At 39.2% G+C, this 25,663-nt stretch overlaps 2 protein-coding genes across 2 annotated transcripts; one reads left to right on the top strand and one right to left on the bottom strand.

Annotated features, from left to right (window-relative positions):
- Positions 1-5,209: 5,209 nt before the first annotated feature.
- On the bottom strand, positions 5,210-5,589 carry LOC148029426 (uncharacterized). The gene has a single exon (XM_087688706.1). It carries the CDS (start codon positions 5,490-5,492, stop codon positions 5,232-5,234), a length of 261 nt encoding a protein of 86 aa, XP_087544832.1. The 5' UTR covers positions 5,493-5,589; the 3' UTR covers positions 5,210-5,231.
- A 2,503-nt stretch (positions 5,590-8,092) lies between these two features.
- On the top strand, positions 8,093-10,450 carry LOC148029425 (uncharacterized). Its single transcript, XM_087688562.1, has one exon. It carries the CDS (start codon positions 8,093-8,095, stop codon positions 10,448-10,450), a length of 2,358 nt encoding a protein of 785 aa, XP_087544688.1.
- Positions 10,451-25,663: the final 15,213 nt, after the last annotated feature.

Raw genomic sequence — 25,663 nt, 5'->3', positions numbered from 1 at the left:
TCAGATTGAAACTCGTCGAAACGTCGTATGTGTTCTATAGACAATCGACGTTTTTGTCTAATTGCCAGCTTGCATTGAGAGTAAGGACATGGGACATGATGATTAAGATATGCCTCGCGATCTTGAACAACAAGACCTTCATCGTTTTCCATTTTGTCTACGTTACGACAAACAATTTGTTTTTGTTATCATTCTTTTTTTCTTTTTTAAATTGTTCTCCTCTCCTTCCATCTCTCTCTCTTTTTCTCTTTCTTTATTATGCTGTATGTATTTCCTCCCACTCTCTCTCGTTTCTTCTTCTTTTTTCTCTTCCTCCTCCTCTCTTATTTTCTTTAACGATCACGGCTATAACTACGATGAAGTCCACGACCATGACCATGACTATGACTACGACGACCATGACTACGATTACGACCATAACCATGACTACTACCACGACCATGACCACGACTACGACCACGACGACCACGACCATAACCACGACCACGACCATGACCACGACCACGACCACGACCACGACTACAACTATGAATACGACTACGACTATGACGACCAGGACCAGGACCACTAACCACAACCACGACCACGACCACGACTACGATTACAACCACAACCACAACTACGACTATGACCATGACCACGACCACGACTATGACTACGACTACTTATATAGAGATGAAGAGAGAGACAAGAGTTAGGGAGAGAGTAAAGTTAGAGAAGAAGAGGAGAGAAGTGAGAGAGGTAGAAATAGAAAGAGAGATAGAGAGAGAAAAGAGATAGGGGGAGAGAGAAGGATTTAGGGAGAGTATAGGAAGAGAGAAAGAGGAAAGATTAAGGGAGAGAGAAGAGTTGAGAGAAGAGAGAGGAGAAAGAGAGAGAGATCCGACTAGAGCATTTGACACCCATAGTCAACACACCGTAGAGAACACAAGCACAAATTGACATTGAATTATGGCAATAAAATTTACCACAAAATAATAGTTATAATACTCGAGGTAGGATTTCAAAGTCTTACTGATTTCAATTGGTCATGGATGTCATACTATGGATAGGTTGCACTCACTAAGAACAGAATTGGCGATTCACCTCATCTTCTCTCCATCATCAATAGAATTCTCCTTTACCATTTACAACTCACCCACATTCTCTCCACACTATTACACACTACAATCTCTATGAGGGCATGAGATTGGGATCTCCACAGATACCAAAGCATGATCTCTAGCTTGATGGTTGCATTTATACTACTACTACTCATGGAAGAAACCTTAAAATAGTTATTATGCTCAAATATATGCTTGTTAGAGTAGAAATTTGTTCCTAAGACTATTCTAAGGATGAAAGAGGGTTAATGATAAAAGAGTATCATTCCTTGTAAGTGATTTTATATTATATTTTTAAATTAAAATTGATAGTTAAAAATGAGTTTCCTAAGAGATCTTGTGGTGATGCTATTTTAGTTTTTGCGAAGCATATGAATGATGCTGTTTTAGTTTTTTGTATTTGTCTTTTTAAGAAGAGATTGATTTTTATGAAATATCCAAAGTTATTTTTGGATTTATGTTATGAAAAATAAATAATTTTCTAATTGATAGGCTGATTGCCTTCGTTGTATACTTACATGGTGGAGGCTAGGACAAGCCCCACGTATGAGAGGTCTCTTTGTAGGAAGAACATTATGCTAGGAGGCGCAAGTGTGCTAGGGTTCTCTAGCCATATATCCCTTAGGTTTGTTGAGGATCGACCTAACCCCTATGAGCTTAGGATGAGTTTATTGTAAGGTCTTATTTCCTTTTCTCTCTTTCTCTTCCTCTCTAATTTCCTCTCCTCTTCCTCTCCCTCCTTCACCCTCACTCTCACCCTCTCTTTCTCTCTTTCCCTATTAGGTTTAATGATTTTTCTCTCTTTTTCTCTCTCCTCTCCCTCTCTCATTTTTTTTCTCTCTCCTCTCCCTCTCTCTTTTCCTTTTCTCTCTTTCTCTCCCTCCCTCATTCTTACCCTCTCTTTCTCTCTTTCCCTATTAGGTTTAATGATTTTTTTATCTTTTTCTCTCTCCTCTCTCTCTCTCTCTATAATTTCCTTTTCTCTCTTCCTCTCCCTCTCTCATTTCCTCTCCCTCCCTCACCCTCACCCTCTCTTTCTCTCTTTCCCTATTATGTTTAACATCTTTTCTCTCTTTTTCTCTCTCCTCTCTTTCTCTCATTTTTTTCTCTCTCATCTTCCTCTCTCATTTCCTTTTGCTCTCTTCCTCTCCCTCTCTTATTTCTTTTCTCTTCCTTACCCTCAACCTTACCCTCACCCTCACCCTCTCTTTCTCTCTTTCCCTATTATGTATAACATCTTTTCTCTCTTTTTCTCTCTCCTCTCATTCTCTCATTTTTTCTCTCTCCTCTCCCTCTCTCATTTCTTCTCCCTCCCTTACCCTCTCCCTCTCTTTCTCTCTTCCCCTATTATGTTTAATGTTTTTTCTCTCTTTTTCTCTCTCCTCTCCCTCCCTCACCCTCTCTTTCTCTCTTTCCCTATTATGTTTAACATCTTTTCTCTCTTTTTCTCTCTCCTCTCATTCTCTCATTTCCTTTTGCTCTCTTCCTCTCCCTCACCCTCACCCTCTCTTTCTCTCTTTCCCTATTATGTTTAATGTTTAATGTTTAATCTCCTCTCCCTCCCCCTCTCTTTCTTTCTTCCTCCCTCTCCCTCTCCCTCTCTTTCTCTCTTTCAATGTTTCCCTCTCCCTCCCTCTCCCTCTCCCTATCTCATTTCCCTATTATGTTTAATGTCTCCCTCCCTCTCCCTCTCTTTCTCTCTCCCTCCCTCTCCCTCTTCCTCCCTCTTCCTTTCCCATTTCCTCCCCCTCTCCCTCTCCCTCTCTTTCACTCACTCTCCCTCCCTCTCCCTCTCTCATTTCCTCTCCCTCCCTCTCTCTCTCCCTCTCTTTCTCTCTCATTTCCTCTCCCTCTCTCAATACATACGGATTATACCAAAAACAAGTAAAAGAGAGAGAAAAATCCCTCTCCCTCTCTCATTTTCTTTCGTTCCCCCTCTCCCTCTCTTTCTCTCTCCCTTCCTCTCCCATTTCCTCCCTCTCCCTCTCCCTCTCTTTCTCTCTCATTTCCTCTCCCTCTTTCAATATACACAAATTATACAAAAAATAAGTAAAAGAGAGAGAGAAAATACAAAAACAAAGCAAGAATGGACAATGCACTCACCGTAAAGACTTGAAGAAGGGTTTGGCGGCTCCTCTGGCAGCTCCTCTTCACCCTCCATACACTTCCTCCTCTTCTTCGCGAACGGTGTTTGCGGTGGCGGTGGCGGTGATAAGCCTTCTTTCTCTCTTTCTCTCCGTCTCAGCAAGATAGTCGCTCTCCCTCTTGCTCTCTCTTTCGTGAATGCGTAAAAAATGACGCGCTTAAGTTTCGGCCCGCGTTTTTTTGCTCTGGGTACCGTCGCTATTTACGTTGCTATTAGCGTCGCATTTGCGACGTGCTAATAGCTACACAAATAGCGACGCTGCTATTTGTCGTTGCTAATGCCCGTCGCTATAGCCTCATATCCTTGTAATGAAAATTATGGCATGACAGGATGCAAATTGGTTGTTACACCATTGGATCAAAATGTTAAGTTGATGGATGATGGATCTTATGTTGAGGATGTCACTATGTTCAAAAAGATGGTTGGTAATCTTATCTACTTGACCATTACAAGACCAGACTTGAGTTATGCTGTTGGATTGATAAGTCAATTTATGCAAAAACCATGCAAATCACATTTGGATGTAGTGAGAATAGTTCTTAGGTATGTGAAGAAGACAGCTAGATTTGGCTTGTTCTATGAAAAATGAATCAAGCCTACATTGTTTGGATACTCAGATGCAGAGTGGGAAGGTAGCTCTATGGATAGAAGATCTACAATGGCTATGCATTCTCATTTGGTTCAACCATGGTAAGTTGGAGCAGTAAGAAGCAACCTACAGTTGCTCTATCAAGCACTGAAGTAGAGTATAGAGGCATTGCATTAGCAGCATGTGAGCAGACATGACTGAGATTGATCTTATATGATAGGGGGATAGAGATTGATGGTGGAGTCATTATGTATTGTGACAATGTTAGCAGCATTATGTTGGCAAAGAACCTAATCTACCACGCAAGGACAAAACACATAGAAGTGCACTATCACTTCATTGGAGAAAAAGTCATTGATAGAGAGATTGACTTGGTCCACGTGAAAACAAATGACCAAGTTGTTGATATCTTTACCAAAGCATTAGGTAAAGATAAGTTTGAGTACTTTAGGAGTGCACTTGAAATCCTATGTGTACAAACTTGTTCTGAGCTTGAGGGGGAGTGTTGATAAATATGACATATCCTAAGTCATATCCTATGGATGTATGTATTTAAAGTAGAAGCTTATGTAAAGTGTCCTTAAGTTGGGGGTATCCATCTTTTGGAGGATATCACTTGTGGTAGATAAAATCGATAAAAGTAGAATGAGAAGAAGAAGAAGAAGAAGATGAACATGGAAAATGATTGAGCTTCCATATCTGCCATCTACTCTCCGTTGTGCATCTCTCCCTCTCTTTTGTCAGTTAACTAGTAATCTTTAAAATTTTGCTACTCAACAAAATGGTATATTATAGTTTTTTTACTTTGGTTTTGCTATCTTGTAAATATTTTACTACAAACATAGCTAGCAAAGCTTCCACTTTTTATTAGCCCAGACTTGTTGCTAGCTATGGTCTAATTTATCTAGTAAACTTCTCTTTCTTTACTATATAGCAAAGAGTTTAGAGATATTGATATCGCCATCGCTCAAAAACGGTGATGGAGAAGATTTGCAAGGAAGAAAGAAGAAACAAATCGATTTAGCTTTGAAGTTTGTCATCATAAAAATGCAGTCTAGTGGTGACACTTTAACATTTCAGAGTCCATCGACGATCTGCAGGTAGAATAGTGAAGGTTAAAAGAGTCCATCTACGATCTACAGGCAGAGTAGTGTTGGAAGCCTGCATTTGCAGTGCTTTTAAGGATGCAGTGCATCAAAGATGATACAGACGATGGAGACTAAGCTTGTGTAGCTTGATCGTGTAAAAAATGAATCTGAGCAATTGCGTGAAGCCTTGCCACATAAAAGAGGGCGGCCTGTAACCATTCCTTTGGTTGAAGAGCATCAGGAATACTTATACGTGATTATAAGAGGGGGGGGGGGGGGGGTGTGGGTGTGGCGGGGGGTGTCTATCAATCGAGCGGAATGAGGATCTGCCACATGAGAATCTGGAAGACGGTATCTCGCAGCATCAGCTCCTGAGGGGTTTCGCTGCTGGCATGGCTGGCTGAGGTGGTGTCGTTGGCACGGGGCGTAGAGAAGCGATTGGAGCCACCAGGCGCAGAAGAAGAAGACGGAGGAGGAGCAGAATTAGAAGAGGAGGAGGAGGCGGGGAAGTATCGCTTGGAGAGCGCTCTGGCGATGTTAGGAATGGCGACTGTCAGACGATCCATTGCTCAAAATACTGCGTGTGAGTGTGTGTGTATAGTGACTGATCTGTCGAGTCTGTGCGCTGCTAGAGGGGGCATCCGCTTTTAATGGACTGGGTCTCTCTCTCTCTCTCTCTCTCTCGACACATGTCACACAGACTCTCTCTTCCATTTTGGTATCGTGCTGCGAGTCGCGACTTCTCTAGTCTTTCTGTGGGCCGCCTTTTGGTTGCGCACAATAAGCCTGTGAGCTGCTGTCCGTGGCACGCACAAGTATACAATCCGCATCAGGGTATTTTTTTTGAGGGTTGCAGAGCCCTTCTAGAGGCATTTTGACCTTCAAGAGAAGGCAAATAATTTTTAAACCTTGTTATAGAAGGGCAAGGAAAAAATTTTGCCCTTCACAAAGAAGGGCATGATTTTACAAACCTTGCTATAGAAGGGTAGTTTTTAATTTTATTAATTAGTATATTTATATATTTATATATATTGGTAGTAGGTACTATAAGTTACAACACGTTGAAACTTGGAAGAAGTTACAGATTATAACTTATACCCTGGTCCCGAGTCCCGAGGACTCCCGACTCCCCGCCCCCGCAGGCGATCAACCGCTAAGTTCTAATTGCAATTTGCTAAGCCTAAATTCTAAACCTAAATTCTAAGCCTAAAACCTAAAGGCTAAAGCCCTAAATTCTAACCCTATCGTGATTCATGAGTGTAAACTTCAAACTGTTGATAGCGACCGCCGCTCTCGACTCTCGAGTCCTCGACTAGCTTCAAGCTTGAGCCTTGAGCTTGAGGACCAACTCCCGAGTCCCGACTCCCGACTCCCCAAGTCTGAGATGCCATCTATCAAGTCTTCATCAGCCATTGCCAGGTATGCACAAAATGGATAATGGAGGGAGACTCGAGAGTCGACTGTCGCTAGCTAGAGTCTAGGCTCGCCGCTCGCCGCTCAGGCAGTAGGCTGGCTGCCTTTGGCGCTCGCGGCTGCCTTTGGCGCTGGTCAGTGGTGAGTCGTGACTGGTCCGTGTCACCGTGAGTCATCGTGACTCGTCACGACTCACATCCATAAGTTGGAGACTGGAGTGACGACTCACGAGTCCGTGACGTGACCCCTCAGTGTCTCGACTCTCACGAGTCACTACAGCTACGACTCGCGAGCCTGCAAGCTGGGCGGCGATGATGAGGAGCATGAGGCTTGAGCCCGCCCTCACCAGAGTTCATGTCGACACTGGCCACTGGCGCACCGCACTGCTGGGTGATGCCGCCACCCCGGCTTTCCTGTGGGGCAGCATTCCCGTCGAGTCGAGACTCGATAGTGATGTCGCATCATGCTTGCATCAGGCGACTGGCTTGTTGGAGCCTGGAGGGCCGACTCCTGACTCCTGAGTCCCGACTCTCGAGGCTGGTGGTAGGTGCTGCTGCTGGCCGCCACAGCACTGCCGTAGTTGGGGATTTCCACCATCCGGCAGGCTGCAGCTCGAGACTCCGAGAGCCTCGAGAGTCAAGGGCCGATGCCATACTACATAGTCCGCTGGATAGGATGCAGAGCATGTCGTCACTGTGGGATGCCATTATCCATAGTCTGTTGGATAGGATGCAGAGCATTTCATCACTGTGGACAGTGGGAGGTGCTAAGGGCCACACTAAGACTCCTGCCGGCTGCAAAATAGGATCTTATACCAATGTTTTATTGCCTTTAATATGATGAATGCAAAATGGCTTATGAATTTGTTGTGGTTTGCAGATATTTGTTGAAGAATCCATTTTGTTGCTCAACTTTGCTGTTAAAAGCTGAGAGTTGAAACCTAGACTATTGCAAATTGAGGTTACAAGTCCGCTATCATCCAAGGCATCTAAGGGTCCAGAGGTGAGTCATCAAACTTCATCAAAGTCATCCAATGTTAAACAATCAAGTAACTTGAAGGAAATCTTGATTAAGGAATTGATTCTAGATTGTTAAGTTTAACACAATACATACAGATGTGAAATTTTCATTAGAAACATATAGAGCTTCTAGTCACCATATCTCTATCTTTTACAATGTTATCATCTTTATACATGCTTCTTATGATCCTTGCTTTATGTTATTTCTCCACCATCGAGTTGATTATATGGATAAAACCATCCATTGTAGTCATCTAGCTAGATAAAAAGGGGTATTCAACTAGCTCTCTCTTTTAGAAACACAATATTATAGTTTTTTCTAGAGTAAATCTTACACATCATTAGATCTTTATCTCTACATCCTAAACATAGATATTTCAAATCTTTCAATTGGCACACTTGGTTTATTGATCTACATGGTGGTGTACATGATTGAGAGAATTCTTGCATACGGAATATCTTGACTATGCATAAGCTGAAATATTTTGCAATGGTATATGCAAGAATTGTGTGTCATGCCATGTTGTAAATAAACCAATTCACAAGGTTGAAAAATAGGTTAGATTGACATGCTTGTACAAACCTGATAATTGTGAGCTCTATCATCATGACATTAAAGCCTTGATTTATTCTCATGATGAGATCTCGACAATAGGGTTTGCAAATAACTAATCTTTCTTTCTATATGTGTATGCTCAGGAAAGCTCTCATTTGGACCACCTACATTGGGAATTATGGCCTTTTCGACAAGAATTGGTCGTCCCAAGAAGGACTCTAGGCAATTAAGCCTCTCAATGGCTTTCGTACGAAAGAGAAAATTAGCAGAGGATGTGTCTAGTAGTGCTACAGATAATGATGTTCCAAATGCAAGCTCTAGCACATGTACAATTCCTACAAGGACTATGAATGTGGACCTCAATGTGAGGTTAGAAGAGATAGAAGATGACAATGGCATGATGGAAGAAAATGTCAATGTCATGCAAAACCTACATGAAATCAGAGAACAATATGAGACACATGCAGATGCAATTTTGGACTATGAAGGGTCAGTTGCAAAAAAAGCAAAGGGCCAGCGTGCATATCAAGAACATTGGAAAGTATACTTTCCATGGAGTTATGTAGTTCATGATGTAGATGGAAAACAAAGAATTCGATGCAAGGTGTGCACACATTTTAAGATGAGCAATGTTTTTGCTACTATTGGCAGCACAGTTCTTCAACGACCATCGTTGGAGGTACATGAAAAATCCAAGGAACATCTCAAAGCGAAGTTCTTATGGGCAGAGAAAGAGCAAAGAACAACTCTACCTCTTGATACACATTTGCACAACATGGATCAAGCAGAAGTGGACAAAAGGGTTACTCAGATTAAAGTGTTGCTCCAAGTCATGTATTTCATTGCTATTAGGGATAAGCCTCTTTCAGACTTTCAAAAGAATGTTGAGGAGTTAGTATTTTTTGGGGCACCATATGTTCCTAGTCAGGCAAGTTATGCATCATATCTTTCTTCATCTTCTGCCCATTTGTTTTTGGAGGCATGCTACAAATACTTGTATGAGATAGTAAAGGCACAGATCAGTGAAAGTCCTTTTTATTCACTTATGGTTGATGAGAGTACAGATGTGTCTAATGATCACCATATGATTGTATGTATCACATACTTATGTGATAATGGCAATGGACATGTATGTAATAGATATGTTGCATTATTGAAAACACAAAATGGGACATCTCAGGGACTGTATGATGGACTTTCAGAGTTCCTACAAAGCTTTGGTCTATCAAAATCAAAGCTTGTAGGATTTTCCACTGATGGATGCAGTGTAATGACTGGGCAAGAAAATGGTCTAGTCAAGCGATTTGCTCGAGAGGTGCCACATTTAGTTGGGGTCCATTGTATAGCACATAGAGATGCATTGGCAGCTAAGGATGCATTGTCTACATTGCCAATCTTTGATATAGTAGAGGCATCAGCTCGAAAGTCATATAAATGGTTTACTAGTTCTTACAAGAGGAACATAGAATTGAAAGATTTGGCTAGCGAATTTGAGCTACCAGTTCATGAGCTTTTGAAGGTGCATGAGATCCGTTGGCTCTCTAGAGGACAAGTGGTAAAAAGGCTTGTAACACTTATGCCTGTTTTATTGCGTATATGGATGAGGGAAAATGCAGAGTTGTATATGCTTTTTACCTCATTTAAGATTCAATTTTTCCTTCATCTCTTAGCTGATGTGCTACATTATCTAAACCTTTTGAACAAAAAGTTCCAGGTTGAGCAAGTGGACATAACTTCAATAGGAACAGAGCTTATGGTAACCATAGATATTCTTGAGGCACGCTTCCTATTAGGGGACTTTGGTCATGGAACACAACATCTCTCAAAGTTTTATGAGCAAGTCAAAGATGGATATGCGCATTTTCCGATCAACAATGCTAGAGCTATGGAAAGGCACCGTCTTCATAATAATTTATTGGGACCTAAGGATACATGTAGCCAGTTGGTGACTTGGGACAATTGTATTGAAATTGGTAAGCAATTTGTTCAAAAAGTCATATCTGCACTGTATGCAAGGTTTGGTGATTTAAAGTTGTTTGAGGCTGCAAAAATATTCAGTCCAAAGGATTATCCACATGATATTCGAGGATGCTTCACAATGGGTGCTATATGGATAAATGCCTTGTTAGAAAAGTTTGGGACCCTTGTTGATGTTGATGCATGCAAGCTTGAGTATGGAGACTTCATGGTGAAGTTAAAAAGAACATGTCCAGGTCAAAGTATGCATACTGCTTGGCAAGTATGTGGGCATGATATTGAGTTTGATCAAGTCTTTGGAGAGATGAAAAAGTTATGGCGTGCATGCTTGGTTATTGTTGCAAGCACCGTTGATTGTGAGAGAGGCTTCTCTAAAATGAATTATATAAAATCCAATGATCGCAATAGATTATCATTGGAAACCTTGAATGAGCTCATGTTTCTTTCATACAATGGTGCTAAAGACGCTACAAATGTTGATTGGGATACCATCTATGCCACATGGGATGGATTGAAATCTCATCGCAATGTTAATGTGGCAACAACCGAGCTCATGTAGGAAAATATGAGTAATGATGTGCTTTGAGTGTGTTGCTATTATATTTGAGGCCTCAATGATTGTAGAGATATCTTATTTCCTTTCTAGACTATGTTACTCAATTGAGCTTTGGATTAAATCCTTTATCATAGCTTTGCAATTTTTTCGAGAGATAACATTATGCTTTTATTTTTTAATACTTAAAATAATTAGTTGTATGTTATATTGCATTTCAAATATTCTATGGTATTGTTAGTATTACAATTTTGTAAATAATAATGAACATGAAAAATCAAAGAAAAGATGTATGTAAGAGTTATAATGATTAAATATTTTTTTTTCAAAAGCATTTTCAAAGCTAGAAGGGTAGATTTTAGAATCAGCATCTGTCGAAGGGCAAAATTTTCAAAAAGCCCTTCCAGAAGAAAGGCATTTCTCGATGAGCCCTTCACTTGAAAAAACCTAGGGTACTTTCAAAAATGAACACTGAGATTCCGCATCCGCATACAGATTTGAAGAACATACCATTCCTCACGGCGGATTTTCGCAGATCTGAATGAATGTATTAAAAGCGCAGGTGGCGCGAGTACTGTACAGTATAAAAGCAGCTTAAGAGCTCTGTCGCACCAGCCAAGTGTGAGCATTAGTCCTCTACTAACCCCACAAGGCGTGACCTTGGGCTCTGACGATAGATTTATGCAGGGGCCTACCGTCTACGCGTTAGTCGTTGTGAGTCGTGACCGGCGTAGGCGGTTACGAGCCAGGGACAGCCGATATTTCAATATATGCCAACTTAATTAACTCCCCATCAAAGTATTTCAACAATATGCACGTAGATCATTCCTCACGGCGGATTTTCGCAAAGATCCAACCAATGTATTAAGAAGCGGGACGCGCGAGCATGTATATACAAAAAACAAATGCAAAAGCTGGTCTACTAGCTGTACAATTACTCACTATACCTGCTCACTAGGTACCACACAATAAGCTATGCTATACATAAAATAAAATAACAAACCTGCACATAACAAACCTGCACAAACCTGCACCTGCACCTGCACCTGCACCTCCCAACACCTCCCACACCTCCCACACCTCCCACACCTCCCACACCTCCCTCCCTCCCTCCCTCCTCTTCTTCTTCTTCTTCTTCTTCTTCTTCTTCTTCTTCTTCTTCTTCTTCTTCAATTAACAATTCTAACATAAACCTTGGGTGCAACTACTCTTCTTGTGAGGGGAGGCTTACTATTGCAAGCACCCTATACCCTAGGTGCACCACACCTCTTAGGATAGTGACACATGTAGAGCCTTCATTGAACCTTCTTACCACCTCCAATGACAATTAAGGCAACTAGCCAATGGCCAATAAAGGTCTCACTTATTACCACAGGGGTTGGAACTTTCTTAAGTAGCCTAGAGTTCTTGAAGGACCAAATAAGCTTGGATCGCATTTTTGATCAATTTCCTCATCCATATTAGCTCCCTTGTCAAACAAGACAGGGCATAAAGTGAGTTGATTGTAGGAGCCTACATTCTTGAACACTTCTTTACTGTATTATATAATGCCCTCACTTCTAGACATTCTCTAAACATCTATGCTCCATAGATTCTTCTCCCTCCTTGCTTGCACAACAAACAATTGTGAGGGATTTTTATCTTTTGGACAATTTGTCCCTTGTGAGGAAGCGCTAGGAAACCGGCGGTCAGAAGTTAAATGAACTAAAGATGCGTTTTTTTGTATTCCTAATCCTCCTCTTCCAAGTGGACACCTTATATTATCGGTATCTCTTTCTCTACCTCTTTTTAACTAGCTCAAATATCTTGTTATCATACTTATGGAGGTCCCTAATTTGTAGTAATTCCAAAGTCGCTCTCTAGTGTTCACCTCCATGAAACCCCATTTAGGCTCATTGAACTATTATTGATGTAGGCCACACATCCCCTTTCTTTATCAACATTTCACAAAGCCACTAGTGATGCCAGGAGGCATATTTCACGGTGGATTCCGTGCCACTGTGGATTCCGTGAGGTTTTACGGTGGATTCCGTAAACTTTGATGACCGGGGCTCATACACAAAGTGGATTCTTTGTGCGAGAAGTTGATGGGGACGCCTGTCCTTTTCGGGCGCTTCATTAATTTAGTGTGTACATGGGTGATTCCATAGTGGGTGATTCCGCAAAATGCATATTAAATTAATAAACGTTTATGAGTTTTGAGTACGCACTTGTAATAAATTAAGGTTAGGATTTATTTCTAACCAGTTGATTTATTTATGTAGCTGAAGACTGCTAGGTATTCACTTTTGTCGGTTTAATTGTATTATTTTACTAACGATTGTAAATGCTTCAGTTGATGTGTAGAGATAGCAGCAGTGGCGGAGGAAAGCATTGGAGGATAGCGAGTATTCGATTTATGGATTATATTTTGATAGGCGCCACGCCTATATTTTGTCATGCCTATTTATTGAGGCATCGATTATTTATTATTATTTTGTATGCACATAGACGCACGGTTATGTTATTTCTATTTGGACATTGTATTGGGCGTGCCAGACTCTTTGGGCACCGTCCATTAGCTTTATTCCTATTTTTGTGTAAAAGCAAACTCAAAAGCTAAAAGCTTGCTATTTTGTAATTTGGGCTATTATTTGAGCTTGAAGATGAATAATACATAAAATACATGCTTTGTGGAGCGCTCACACAATGCATGGGGGGAGATTGCACCCAATTGGTCTCTTGCTCTTGTCATTCATGCTTTTTACCTTGTAACTTGTGCAAAAAGTAGAGTTCATTGTTCTTGGCGATCTTCCGGCAATCACTACACGAGCATACAGCATCTGATCTGCGCACCAGTGGTATCAGAGCGAAGCTGAGATCAAGAGCTTCCAATCGCTACCCATCTCGTGCGAAGGTAGAGCTCCTGGAATGATCGGGCTCTACGGTCAATCTCGTCGCAAACCGTCGATACAGGCAGACTTCTGGCGATCAAGAACCCCTGTTTCCGTCATTGGATCGCGAAGGACCGGGCTACAGAGGCGGAGGACCACTCCTACATCTCCTTCATCAAGTCGTGGATAAACAGAGATAAGCTCCATATTCCCAAAAGCTAAAAAGCTTAAACCTTCAAAGTTTTAAAGCTTTAGTTAATTGAACTTAAGCTTCAAGGAAAAATCGAATCGTGATGAAGGACGACAGGCTGAACTGAGGGCCGAAAATTGCGCCGAGTACATCCTCTTGTCCTAAAAAATCGACGACTATTTAGAAGCATTAAGCTTCTTAATCTCCTAAGTCACCTAAAGCTATTCAATCAATCAAGTTCAACAAATCCATTAAGCTGAAGTTCTGCAAGTCTCGTAAAGCAGGTCAAGTACTACAAGTTCCATAAATCAACTAAGTTCTGCAAGTCTGCAACTCTGCAAGTTAGACAAGTTAACTGGAGTCAAAACTGACTTGTGCTCAAAATTTCTAGAAGGACTGTTCCTGCGCAGAAACTCCGAACTGCAAAGTTGTTCATTGGAAGGTACTCTACCCATACGCAGGTTTGCTGAAGCATTTTCAGCATACGAAGAAGGATAAAACGCAGATTTTTCGAAGATTGACAAAGCTAAACCCAAAAATACATAAGCCTTGTATTCCCGAACTTGAGCTACGCTCATCCCGCTAACTTGATTTTGAGTGAGAAAGGTCTTTTGAGTTTTGCAGGATGATGGAACCACATATGGATGATCTTATGGTTGAAGGCGACTTACCTGAGCCTACGATGGAGCAAAAGCTGGACTTAATCATGATGCAATTGGAAGAAGAACGAAGGGCTAGGCAAGCATTGCAAGCTCAACTGGCAAATTTACAAAGAGCGTCTACCGACAAAGAAGAACCTCAAGCTGAAGATCTTATTCGACGTACCATCGACGCAACTCTCGAAGCTCAAACCATCCGCAAGGAATCAAAGATAAGTAAAAGAAGTTTCAAATTCCGTACTTTCAATGGCATACGAGAAGGAAAAACTGTTCTAGCATTCATTAGTCAGTTTGATGACTATTTCCATGAGAAAACCTATGCAGAAAAAGATAAAATCAAGTGTGTCACTAATCATTTAGTAGACAGAGTATCTCTTTGGTGGACTGTAGTATGCAAGAGCATAGATTGTCCTGCTACTTGGGAAGATTTCAAGAAGAAGTTCATGCAAAATTTCCTTCCACCACAATTTCATGAGAAAGCTATTAAGCAATGGGATCTTCTTCAACAACGGGATCGTGAGCCTATTCCTCTGTATACAGAGCGTTTTTGGAATGCACTACTTCAGCTACGCATGCTTGAAGACGTACCTGAAGCGACACACAAGCGTAAGTATATGTCTGGACTCCTTGGGCATTACTACGCTGAAGTTAACATGTTCAAGCCTGCTACTCTTGAAGACGCCATTTCACTAGCTCACGACACTCAAGATAAGCTACGAGGTAGAGACAGACGTCCACAGTAATTCCAAGTCAATGGTAATTATGAATCTAAGCAATTCAATTCCAATTTTAGAAGATTTAATCTAGGTCATTTCTCTTCATCATCTTTCCGCAAGAATTGGGCAAAACCACCTGCATTACCATCCAATGTAAATCAAAATTCCAAGCCTATTCCACAGCCAAACCCTAATGTCCCTAGACTTCCCGCCATTGCAAACAATGTAACCAAAGCCAAGCCAATAGTATGCTATAAATGCCACCAGCCTGGACATCTAGCAGCAAATTGTCATTCAAAGAAGCCACCTGCCCATATCAACTACCTTGGAGCAATGGACGAAGACGAACATGAAGATATGCCTGATTTCAGAGAAGATGAGAACGACACTACTACACCTTCGGATACTTTACCAGGTATGCCTACTCCGCATTCTTTATTGACTATGAAATGTTTGGTGCATGGAAAGGAAAATATTATTTTGCATGATGACGGTAGCACTCATGATTTTATTTTAGCAAAATTAGTAAAAGAATTGAAGTTACAGACTGTACCTACGCATTACCGCATCAAAGCTGCATTCTTAGGCACTAGGTATAATGGTACACAGGAAGTGCATGACTTAGAGATTCAAATTGGTCAATACACAGAAAGAAGAAATTTTCTAGTTGTTCCATTACAGTCGAGTGACATTATTTTAGGAATGCCTTGGCGTCATCAGCATAACCCAAATATAGATTATCCACACACTCAATGAATATTAATTTTCAAGGAAAATCTATTACATTATATGGTATGCATGCATCTAATGTTTTTCCACTGCTTTCGCATACTCAAGCTAAACGTGCATTACGCAAGAGTAGTAAATCTTATCTCATTTGGATGAATGAATTGCAAGTAAAAGAAAGTCATATGCACCCTAGGCATAAAGAATTTCTTGCACATTTTAAGGACTGTTTTGCAGAAGACCTACCACCTGGTTTACTTCCTTCACGTCCAGAAGACCATAAGATGGATTTGATCCCTAGCACACAACCACCTTGCAAAGCACCATATAGGCATAACTAGATAGAGCAAAAAGAAATTCAGAGTCAAGTTGAGGAATTACTAAATAGAGGATTGATTACACCTAGCACTTCTCCATTCGGTGCACCTGTTCTGTTAGTCAAGAAAAAGAATAATACCTATTGTATGTGCATTGACTATCGAGCTTTAAATAAGATCACTGTAAAGAATAGGTATCCTATTCCTAGAGTTGATGACCTTATGGACAAACTGCAAGGATCTGCTATATTTAGTAAAATAGATCTCAAGTCTGGTTATCATCAGGTGAGACTAGATATGTCAGACATATTCAAGACTACATTTAGAACACACTTTGGTCATTCCGACTTTTTAGTGATGCAATTTGGATTGACTAATGCACTTGCTACGTTTAGTAGAATGATGAACCGTATATTTTTAAAATATCAATATTGTGTAATTGTCTTCTTTGATGATATTTTGGTGTTTAGTCAAAATGAGAATGAACTGTATGCAAATCCTGAAAAGAGTGAATTCTTTAGAACAGAAATTGAGTATTTAGGTCATATTGTATCATTTGATGGAATTAAAGTTGATCCTAAGAAAATAGATGCAATATTGAATTGGCCTGTACCTAAAAACGTACATGAGTTACACTCATTCCTTGGTCTTGCTAGTTTCTATAGGAAGTTTGTACGTAGTTTTTCATTACTTGCATTACCATTAACCAAACTTCTGAAGAAAGGTATTGTCTATCATTGGTCCGAAAATCAATAGAAATCCTTTGACTTATTGAAACATGCATTAACCCATGCCCCTGTCCTACAATTGCCTGATTTTAATAGACCATTCTTTCTAGTAGTGACCGATGCTAGTGGATCAGGAATAGAAGCTGTACTTATGCAAGACAACCATCCCATAGCCTATTCTAGTTGTAAGCTGAAACCTTCTGAAATGAAATATTCCACATATGACAAAGAACTATTAGCAGTTGTACAAGCATTAAGACAGTGGAAACACTACTTAATGGGTTCAGAATTTATGATTAAGACCGATCAGCAAAGTATTAGACATTTACTTAGCCAACCCCAAATCTCTGACCGTCATATCAAATGGGCCTCCTTTATTCAAAGTTTTCATCCTATCATTCAATACCAACCAGGAAAAGAAAATGTAGTGGCTGATGCATTGAGTAGAAGACCTGCCATTCATAACATTTCTGTTATATCTTTTGATTCTTTGATTGCTATGAAATATACTTATCATCAGGATATTACTTTTCATGCTGACTGGAATAAATTAGTTCAAAATAACTTGATTCCTATTGATTCATTGTCATATAATGATGGATTTATGTTTTATGAAAAGAGATTGTGTGTTACAATTCCATTCCGATCTTTTGTTTTTAATGAGATTCATTGTCCCCCATATCAAGGTCATAGAGGTATCATATCTACCTTACGTACATTAACTGAAGATTTTTATTGGCCGCATATGGATGCTGATGTATCTAACTTTGTTTCTGAATGTTTGATTTGTCAAAGAGTTAAGAGACATCATGGTAAACAGTATGGATTACTTATACCTTTGTCTATTCCATCTAAACCTTGGGAACAAATTTCTATAGATTTCATTACTGGTTTACCTAATACTAAATCTAACCATGATATGATTTGGACAGTCGTAGATAGATTTAGTAAACAAGCATATTTGATTCCATGTAAGAAAACTTTAACATCATCACAAGCAGCACAATTGTTTTTGAAAACTGTTTTTACTAACCATGGATTGCCAAAAGTTATTATTTCAGATCGTGGTTCTAGATTTTGTAACAACTTTTGGATTACTCTGTTTGCTAACCTAGGCACAAAGATTGATTTCTCATCTGTATTTCATCCAAAAACTAATGGACAAACAGAAGCCACTAATAGCAAAATTCTAGATCTTTTACGTGCATATACTATCTCTAAACCACAGACATGGGACACACATTTACATTTATTACAGTTTGCATATAACAATACACCACACACATCTACAAAGAAAGCACGGTTTGAAGTGATTTATGGATATAGATTATCTACACCTGTTGCATCTTTGTCAAATAGAATTCAGAGTGCTGATGATATTGCTAGTATGCATAACACTATTTTTGATGAGGTTAAAGATATGATTGCCAAAGCCCAGCAATCATATACTAAACAAGCCAACAAGAAAAGACAAGCAATGAATGTCAAAGTTGATGACTATGTTTGGTTGAGAATAGAAAAACGTAGACTACAAAGTGTAGATAGACATCCAGTTGTCAAATTAGCTCCTAGATTCTATGGACTATTTAGGATCATTCATAAAATTAATGACAATGCATTCAAGTTAGAATTACCACCTCATTGGAAAATTCATAACACATTTCACAATGGTTTATTGAGACCATTTAGAGGCCAATTACCTGTACACCCTGTTTATGAAAACCCACCTTTATTAGAGGAAGAGACTGAAATACTTGAACCAGAAGCTATCATAGACACTCACTTTATGACCACTAGAACTGGCCGAAGATATTCTAGATATCTAGTTAAATTTAAGAACCATCATGTAGAGGAAGCACAATGGATGCACGCTAGAGACTTAAATGCTTTCCCTACTCTGTTAGCTCCACATTGAGCTAATAGCAATTGAGGTCAATTGCTATCCCACCCCGGGGGTATGATGCCAGGAGGCATATTTCACGGTGGATTCCGTGCCACGGTGGATTCTGTGAGGTTTTACGGTGGATTCCGTAAACTTTGATGATCGGGGCTCATACACAAAGTGGATTCTTTGTGCGAGAAGTTGATGGGGACGCCTTTCCTTTTCGCGCGTTTCATTAATTTAGTGTGTACATGGGTGATTCCATAGCGGGTGATTCCGCAAAATGCATATTAAATTAATAAACGTTTATGAGTTTTGAGTGCGCACTCGTAATAAATTAAGGTTAGGATTTATTTCTAACCAATTGATTTATTTATGTAGCTGAAGACTGCTACGTATTCACTTTTGTCGGTTTAATTGTATTATTTTACTAACGATTGTGAATGCTTCAGTTGATGTGTAGAGATAGCAGCAGTGGGGTAGCGGAGGAAAGCATTGGAGGATAGCGAGTATTCGATTTATGGATTATATTTTGATAGGCGCCACACCTATATTTTGTCATGCCTATTTATTGAGGCATCAATTATTTATTATTATTTTGTATGCGCATGGGCGCACGGTTATGTTATTTCTATTTGGACATTGTATTGGGCGTGCCAGACTCTTTGGGCACCGTCCATTAGCTTTATTCCTATTTTTGTGTAAAAGCAAACTCAAAAGCTAAAAGCTTGCTATTTTGTAAATTGGGCTATTATTTGAGCTTGAAGATGAATAATACATAAAATACATGGTTTGTGGAGCGCTCACACAATGCATGGGGGGAGATTGCACCCAATTGGTCTCTTGCTCTTGTCGTTCATGCTTTTTACCTTGTAACTTGTGCAAAAAGTAGAGTTCATTGTTCTTGGGGACCTTCCGGCAATCACTACGCGAGCATACAGCATCCGATCTGCGCACCAATTAGTTTCTTTGTCCATTACGATTTTTAACTCTTTTAATATTGTTGGCATATTGACAATCACTAGGTCCAAATTGAAATATAATATCGACTTACATAATGTATTCAACCTTCAACTAAAGCCAATTTACTTCTTGTTGAAAAGTTGTTATTTTTCAACAATAGGGTAAAGGAAACAAAGGCTAAACGTTATTGTAACCTTGAATTGTCATTGATATTAAAGCCAGTTATTCTTAGCTCCTTACCAACATCATTCTTATAGCTATCACCCCCCACCCTAAAATTACTATTATCATCAATTTGTTGCCCTCATTTTCTCCATGTTGAGTTGCATAACATCCTCTTCATTATATTATTGCTTGTATTCCCACCACTCACTTGCGACTATCCCTACCATTTGATGTCATGATTACCATCATATTACTTGTCCCCCTAGGTCTATCACCCTACTATCATTTTTACCATAATGGAAATTGTATGAGGGCCAAATAATTCACCAAGATCATTAAAAGGAACTACCTCCTTCATGCCTAGATTTTGGTGATGCTTTTTGCACTCGTCTTAGTAACAATTAGGCAACACTTTACATCCTAAAACATTCTCCATGTGGTAAAAGGGTGTTCATACAAAGGTATCATGTTTTGATTTATGGCTTCATGCCCATGCAATACACAGCTTCCACTCTCTTCTTCCACTTACTACAATTAAAAGTGCAAAATATTTGCTTAAAGTGTTACATAGTAGGGATAGAGATAGACAATGCATCTAAAGTAGGGATATCAACTAATGGAGGGCCATCACGTTCATTAACAAATACATTGAAACTATAAATTCATGCCAAAAATTGCAAGTGTTATAATACTCATGAAAGTTAACCATCTTAAAAGAAAATTATATTGACTCATTGCACAATTGGAGCAAAGATTTATTGAAAGGCCATCATGCCAAATTTTGCAAGACTTACAAAGAATATAGGACACTTTGCAAATGAGCAAACTGCATAGAGGTAAAGTTAAGCTTTATAACATCCTATGCAAAAGAGAACCTATTATGTGTGAAATCACGTGAAGGACAAAAAGTGCATGACTTGTCAATTTGTATATGCTCCTTTAGATCAACCTAAAGTGCTCCAAAAAGTGCTATTTTATAAAATAAGTTTAACCATCACACTGATTGATTCAAATGTTTCTAGTTTCACAGTTGCAAAATCATTTAATCTCAAATATACCACTAAGCACACTTTTCTAATGCTTCCATGTTGATATTCCTACTATCACACTTAAAATTATTTCAAATATACCATTGATTACACTCTTCCAATGCCTCCAAGTTGATGTGAAACAATTACTCTTTGTTGTAATCTCACAAAAGTAAGATTTATATTATAGAGAAATATGTTTAGCTTGAGGTAAAGAAAGGTAGAGTAATAGAAAGTGTTGGCCTCACAACAAAAAACTCAACATATAAAAGCTAAGAATTATCTCAGAATTATTGGGTTGTTGGTACAAAGTGTGTCTCAAATATTTCTTACCTATCTACCCAAATAGAGGCAACGTATGCTTTCTCCCTTCTTGCCAACTAGTGCCAATATGGAGTCATGGAGAACATCTAGAACATTGCCAATATGGTTTCTTCGGGGGGGGGGGGGGGGGGGGGGGGGTTGCACCTATAAGAGATCATCTGTATAACATGCATTTAAAAGATATTAAGAAATATCCATTCTTTGGATGCTATAAAGTGATAATATGACCCCTTTTACTTTATTTAAATTATGGATTTCTTTTCAAAATTTAATTAAAAAACCCTTTTTGTAAATATAATCCTATAAAATTTACCTTGTCTTTTGAACTCATGTGGTATCTTACATGTTCTTAAGGTGCATCTCCTGGGATAGTTGCTATGATCACACATCCAACAGTGCGATGATAGAATGTTTTAACACCTTCATGCTCATATTTCACCTCTTACACTATGTAGTTTGTGTTACCAAATTTAAAATCTAAAGAATTATCAACAATTTGAGAGTAAGAGAGATAGGGAGAGATTTAACAAAGTAATATGAGATAGAAAATAGAAGCAACAATTAGTTTATGAATCCACCTATACAATCATAAGCACAAGCAGACATGCACACATACACACACATAGAGGGAGAGAGGGAAACTATAAAACCTAAATTCAATAAGTAGGTAAATAATAATGTTAAAGGATAAGAGTAGATACATACATAAAAAAATCCTAAAAAGAGTGACTAATATAGAGAGTGGAGAATGTCAAAATTATTGGAAAGTATGGATATAAGAGTGAATATAACTATTAAATAAGTTGTGTGCGTGTGTGTGCACGCGTGTGCATGCGAGCACACACATATGTGTCTACACACGTCGTCAAGTGCTTTCATGTAAATAGAAAACCCCTAGAAAAACATTAGATAGGTAGGATTTTTGTTAGATTAACTGTTTGTTTTATAGTTTTGAAGCTGGATATTTAGCGTTTGTTTAGATTAGGAATTGTTTTTGTCATTTTATTTGAATTTTTGAGCATGAAAACTTGATAGGCCTTGGTCAAGATTGGTGTTCTTCTTGACAAATTGGACCACGACCTTGATGGTAGCCACCAAACATTTTGAAACATGTATTTTTTCTTGCTGACCATCCTTGTACTACACGAGGATTATGGGTTTACGAGCACTTCACGTTACACTTGTCGAATACACTGCACTCGGGGGTCGTCTCTTGATTTCATCAATTACTTCCATGCCATGGGTTGGGTTGATGCATTTTTTGCACCATCATTAAGAATTAGCACGTCATGATGCGCGCTACAGCTATATGCAGTAAATTTTAGATGCATGCATACTTGAGAGAACACCTTTCATTGTGCACGCACTATTTCTTGCATGCACCAGTGTTGGGATATTTATCACTGAATTAGGAATTTTAGGATGAGTGGGAAAGGTGGTTGGGTGAGTTTTGAGGGTCATCTAGAATGCTATAGTTGTGAGATGGGTTTTTAACCCGGTTAACATCATGAGGACTATATTTTTGTTGAGTGATTGTGAGATTTTGGGTGGGTGGAGCGAAGTACAACATTTATTTTTTGCTGAGAGTTGAGAGTTGAGGTTAAGGATCATAAATTAACCAAGGATTTGTGTATGCATCTTACATGATGCACGAGCACTTGTAGACCAGGCTAGGCACAAAATTTTTCAATGTATCCATGTCTTTGTATGTGGAAATATTTGTATGATTGCATGACATGGATCCAATGTTGCAATTCTTCTCAAAACATGAGTGATTGAGCAACGAGTTTATCTTTAAAAGCTTGTTTTTGCTAGGACACATTACATTGAGAAAAAAGTGGGTTCTTATGGAAATTTTTTTCTCTATTGAGAATTGGAAGTTACGATTCTTGTTAGCTTCATGTATACAAGATATGCTTATGTGGTGTTGGAGAATATATCTGATAGAAGTTAAAAGATATCATAGTGAAGCTATGTTTTGCCAGGTTTGGGATCATGAGTTGTTACTGGCTTGGTGGAAAAGTTTGTGGAGCTAAAGGAAGAAGTGATGAAGCGGTGAACCAAACATTCAAGGCTGCCAAAAGGCCTTTAGAAGGAAAGGCCTTGCAAGAGTTTTATATCATGGACATACCAAATTGCTTTTGTTAGAGAGGTGACCCAACTTGCATCTTGAAACTTGTGAGCTATGAGACCAATATGTCGCAACTTGCAATGAAAAATATATGGCAGTTGTGGCAACACAATCTTTGGGCGATTTAGATGGTCAAGGGGAATCAAGAATTGAATAGTACTAAAAACAATAGGGCAACAATGATAGTGGTATAGTCAAACATGAAAAAGAAGATGATAGGAAAAAGCATCAATAGTTTTGATTTTGATGAAGGCACTTTTAATCATGAAGAGTCTCGAATTTCAAGATGCAAGCATTGGGAGCTATACCATGTAAGGATCATAAAGGGCTAGAGCTAACAATCAACTTGAGGAAAAGAAGCATACTAAAGGAGGGACATGGTCTTGTTGGTTCGAGGCAGCAAAAGAAGGGAACCTCAAAAATGTTGGTTTGACACAACAAATGCAAATGCTTGAGTAGTGAGTGGAAAACTTGACAATGGAGGTCACCAATCTCATAGCACAAGTGCAAACCTTGGAAGATAGGATGAATGCATTACCAAAGTAGTTATTAGATCTTTTTGGAATGGAGAAAGTTATTATACAAAAGATGCATGACGGATGCAGGGAGAAGTCTATCACCATCTTGAAGGAGCAGAATGTTTCCCTTCTTGGTGATCACTGGCACTCTCTTGAGGATTGGCATAGGGTCCTAAATGATATCAAGTGTATACAAGTGTTGCAGAATGCAGGACATGATAGTGGCTTGTCCACCATGCGCTATGGCAAGAGGTCCCACCAGAGCAAGGGTTCCATTGCTGTGCATAATATCATGAAGAGCCCCCGAAGTGTACACAACCATCATTTGCAAGATGAGTGGTGAATTGAGGGCATGGATGCTTAAATTTTAGTTTTGTATTCGAAATCAATGTAGAGGAGTTGGCCGTGCTCGTGATGGGAGTGTGTCGACCTAATGCTTTTCACAAAATCATCGATTAGTTTTTCTTTAAAATGTCTTTGAGGCTTTTCTAAAGCCTAAAAAGGAGCCCCAATGCCCTATGCATTCAAGGAAGTATTAATGGGAAGCATGTGTTTATTATTGTGGATAGTGGTTGTTTACACACTTTTGTCAATAAATCAACCATTGATTGGTTGAAATGCATCTCTATGGAATTACAACACCCCCTAAAAGTTCAAGTAGCAAATGGTGATGACGAAATCATCATGCATATATGTTTCAAAGTCCCCCTGAACTTGGTTGAGAATTATGTGGCATTGGTTAATATAGTCACAGAAGACATGGGCCCCATTGATGTTGTCTTGAGTTGTGACTAGCTGAAACAATTGGGAAAAATTGCTATGGACTTCTCTCAGCTCTACATGGAGTTTATGATGCATGGACATCTCATCTGCTCTTAGAGAGAGTTCATGATAATGTTGATTTTCAACTAATTATTGCAAAGCAACTCAAATGAGAGTTTAAGAAATGCTTGCAGATTGTTTTCTTACACTTCAATAAGGAAAATTTAGATCATCCCTCCAAAGTATCTAAGGATTCAGTCTTGCACGCTTTACTTGAGGGATACAATGATTTATTTTAGATACATATAGCCCTTCCCCCTAAGAGGTAAGTGAACCATCCATTTGATTTAGAGACCCATTCCAAGCCAATGAATAAGCAACCTTAGCGACTCTCCAAGTGTGAACACGAAGAGGTTGCAAAGCAAGTCAAGGAGTTACTTGAGATGGATTTTATTAAATTGAGTTCTTTCCCTTATGCATCTCCCATCTTCGTGCTAGTCAAGAAGAAAGGTGGCACTTTTTGCATGTGCATTGACTATAGGGACTTGAACAAAATCATGATTAAGCACCAGTACCCCATCTCATATATTGATGACTTGTTGGATGAGTTGAAAGGGACACACTTCTTCTGGTGATGCCTTTTGGATTGACTAATGCCACCATCACTAAGTTTCTCAAAACCATATGATGTGACCTATCATTGGAAAGTGCTTGAAAAATGGAATCTATTGAGCTATAGAGTGCTCGATTTGGAGTTATAGTGTTCAAGTTATGACAAATCCAAAGATTTGACCACGTGTTCCAAACTTATGGGAATTCCCATATATCTCCAATATGGTGTTTAGGTATAAGAGGAGCACTTGGCACATGTCAGAAGGGTGTTTCATATCTTAAGAGAGCATCGGATCTTTTCTTAGAAAAGTAAGGGTATATTCATGTAGACATCAGTGGAGTACTTGGGACACATTGTTAGCAAAAATGGCATACAGACTAACGTAAAGAAGGTGCCATCTGTGAAGGACTGGCCCATACAATGCAACACTACTTTTTTATGTGGTTTCCTTGGTCTCTCTTCATTTTATAGACGCTTCATTAAGCATTATGCCACCATTATAGCACCTTTGACTAATTGATTAATGAAGAAATCATTCTTTTGGGATGCTACTATTGATCATATGTAGTTGAAGGAAGCACTTATTTATGCCCCCATCCTTATGTGCCTCCATTTCTACAAGAA

Source organism: Lygodium microphyllum, chromosome 11 (genome assembly GCF_053477565.2).
Source record: "Lygodium microphyllum isolate KBCC chromosome 11, Lygodium_microphyllum_v1.1.10, whole genome shotgun sequence".
NCBI classification, from domain to species: Eukaryota; Viridiplantae; Streptophyta; class Polypodiopsida; order Schizaeales; family Lygodiaceae; genus Lygodium; species Lygodium microphyllum.
Note: the sequence above shows the minus strand (reverse complement) of the source record. Positions and strands in the feature narration are given on the sequence as shown.

Excerpts from the sequence above, each read along its gene's own strand:
- LOC148029425 (XM_087688562.1), top strand. The coding sequence starts at position 8,093 with ATGGCCTTTTCGACAAGAATTGGTCGTCCCAAGAAGGACTCTAGGCAA.
- LOC148029426 (XM_087688706.1), bottom strand. The coding sequence starts at position 5,492 with ATGGATCGTCTGACAGTCGCCATTCCTAACATCGCCAGAGCGCTCTCC.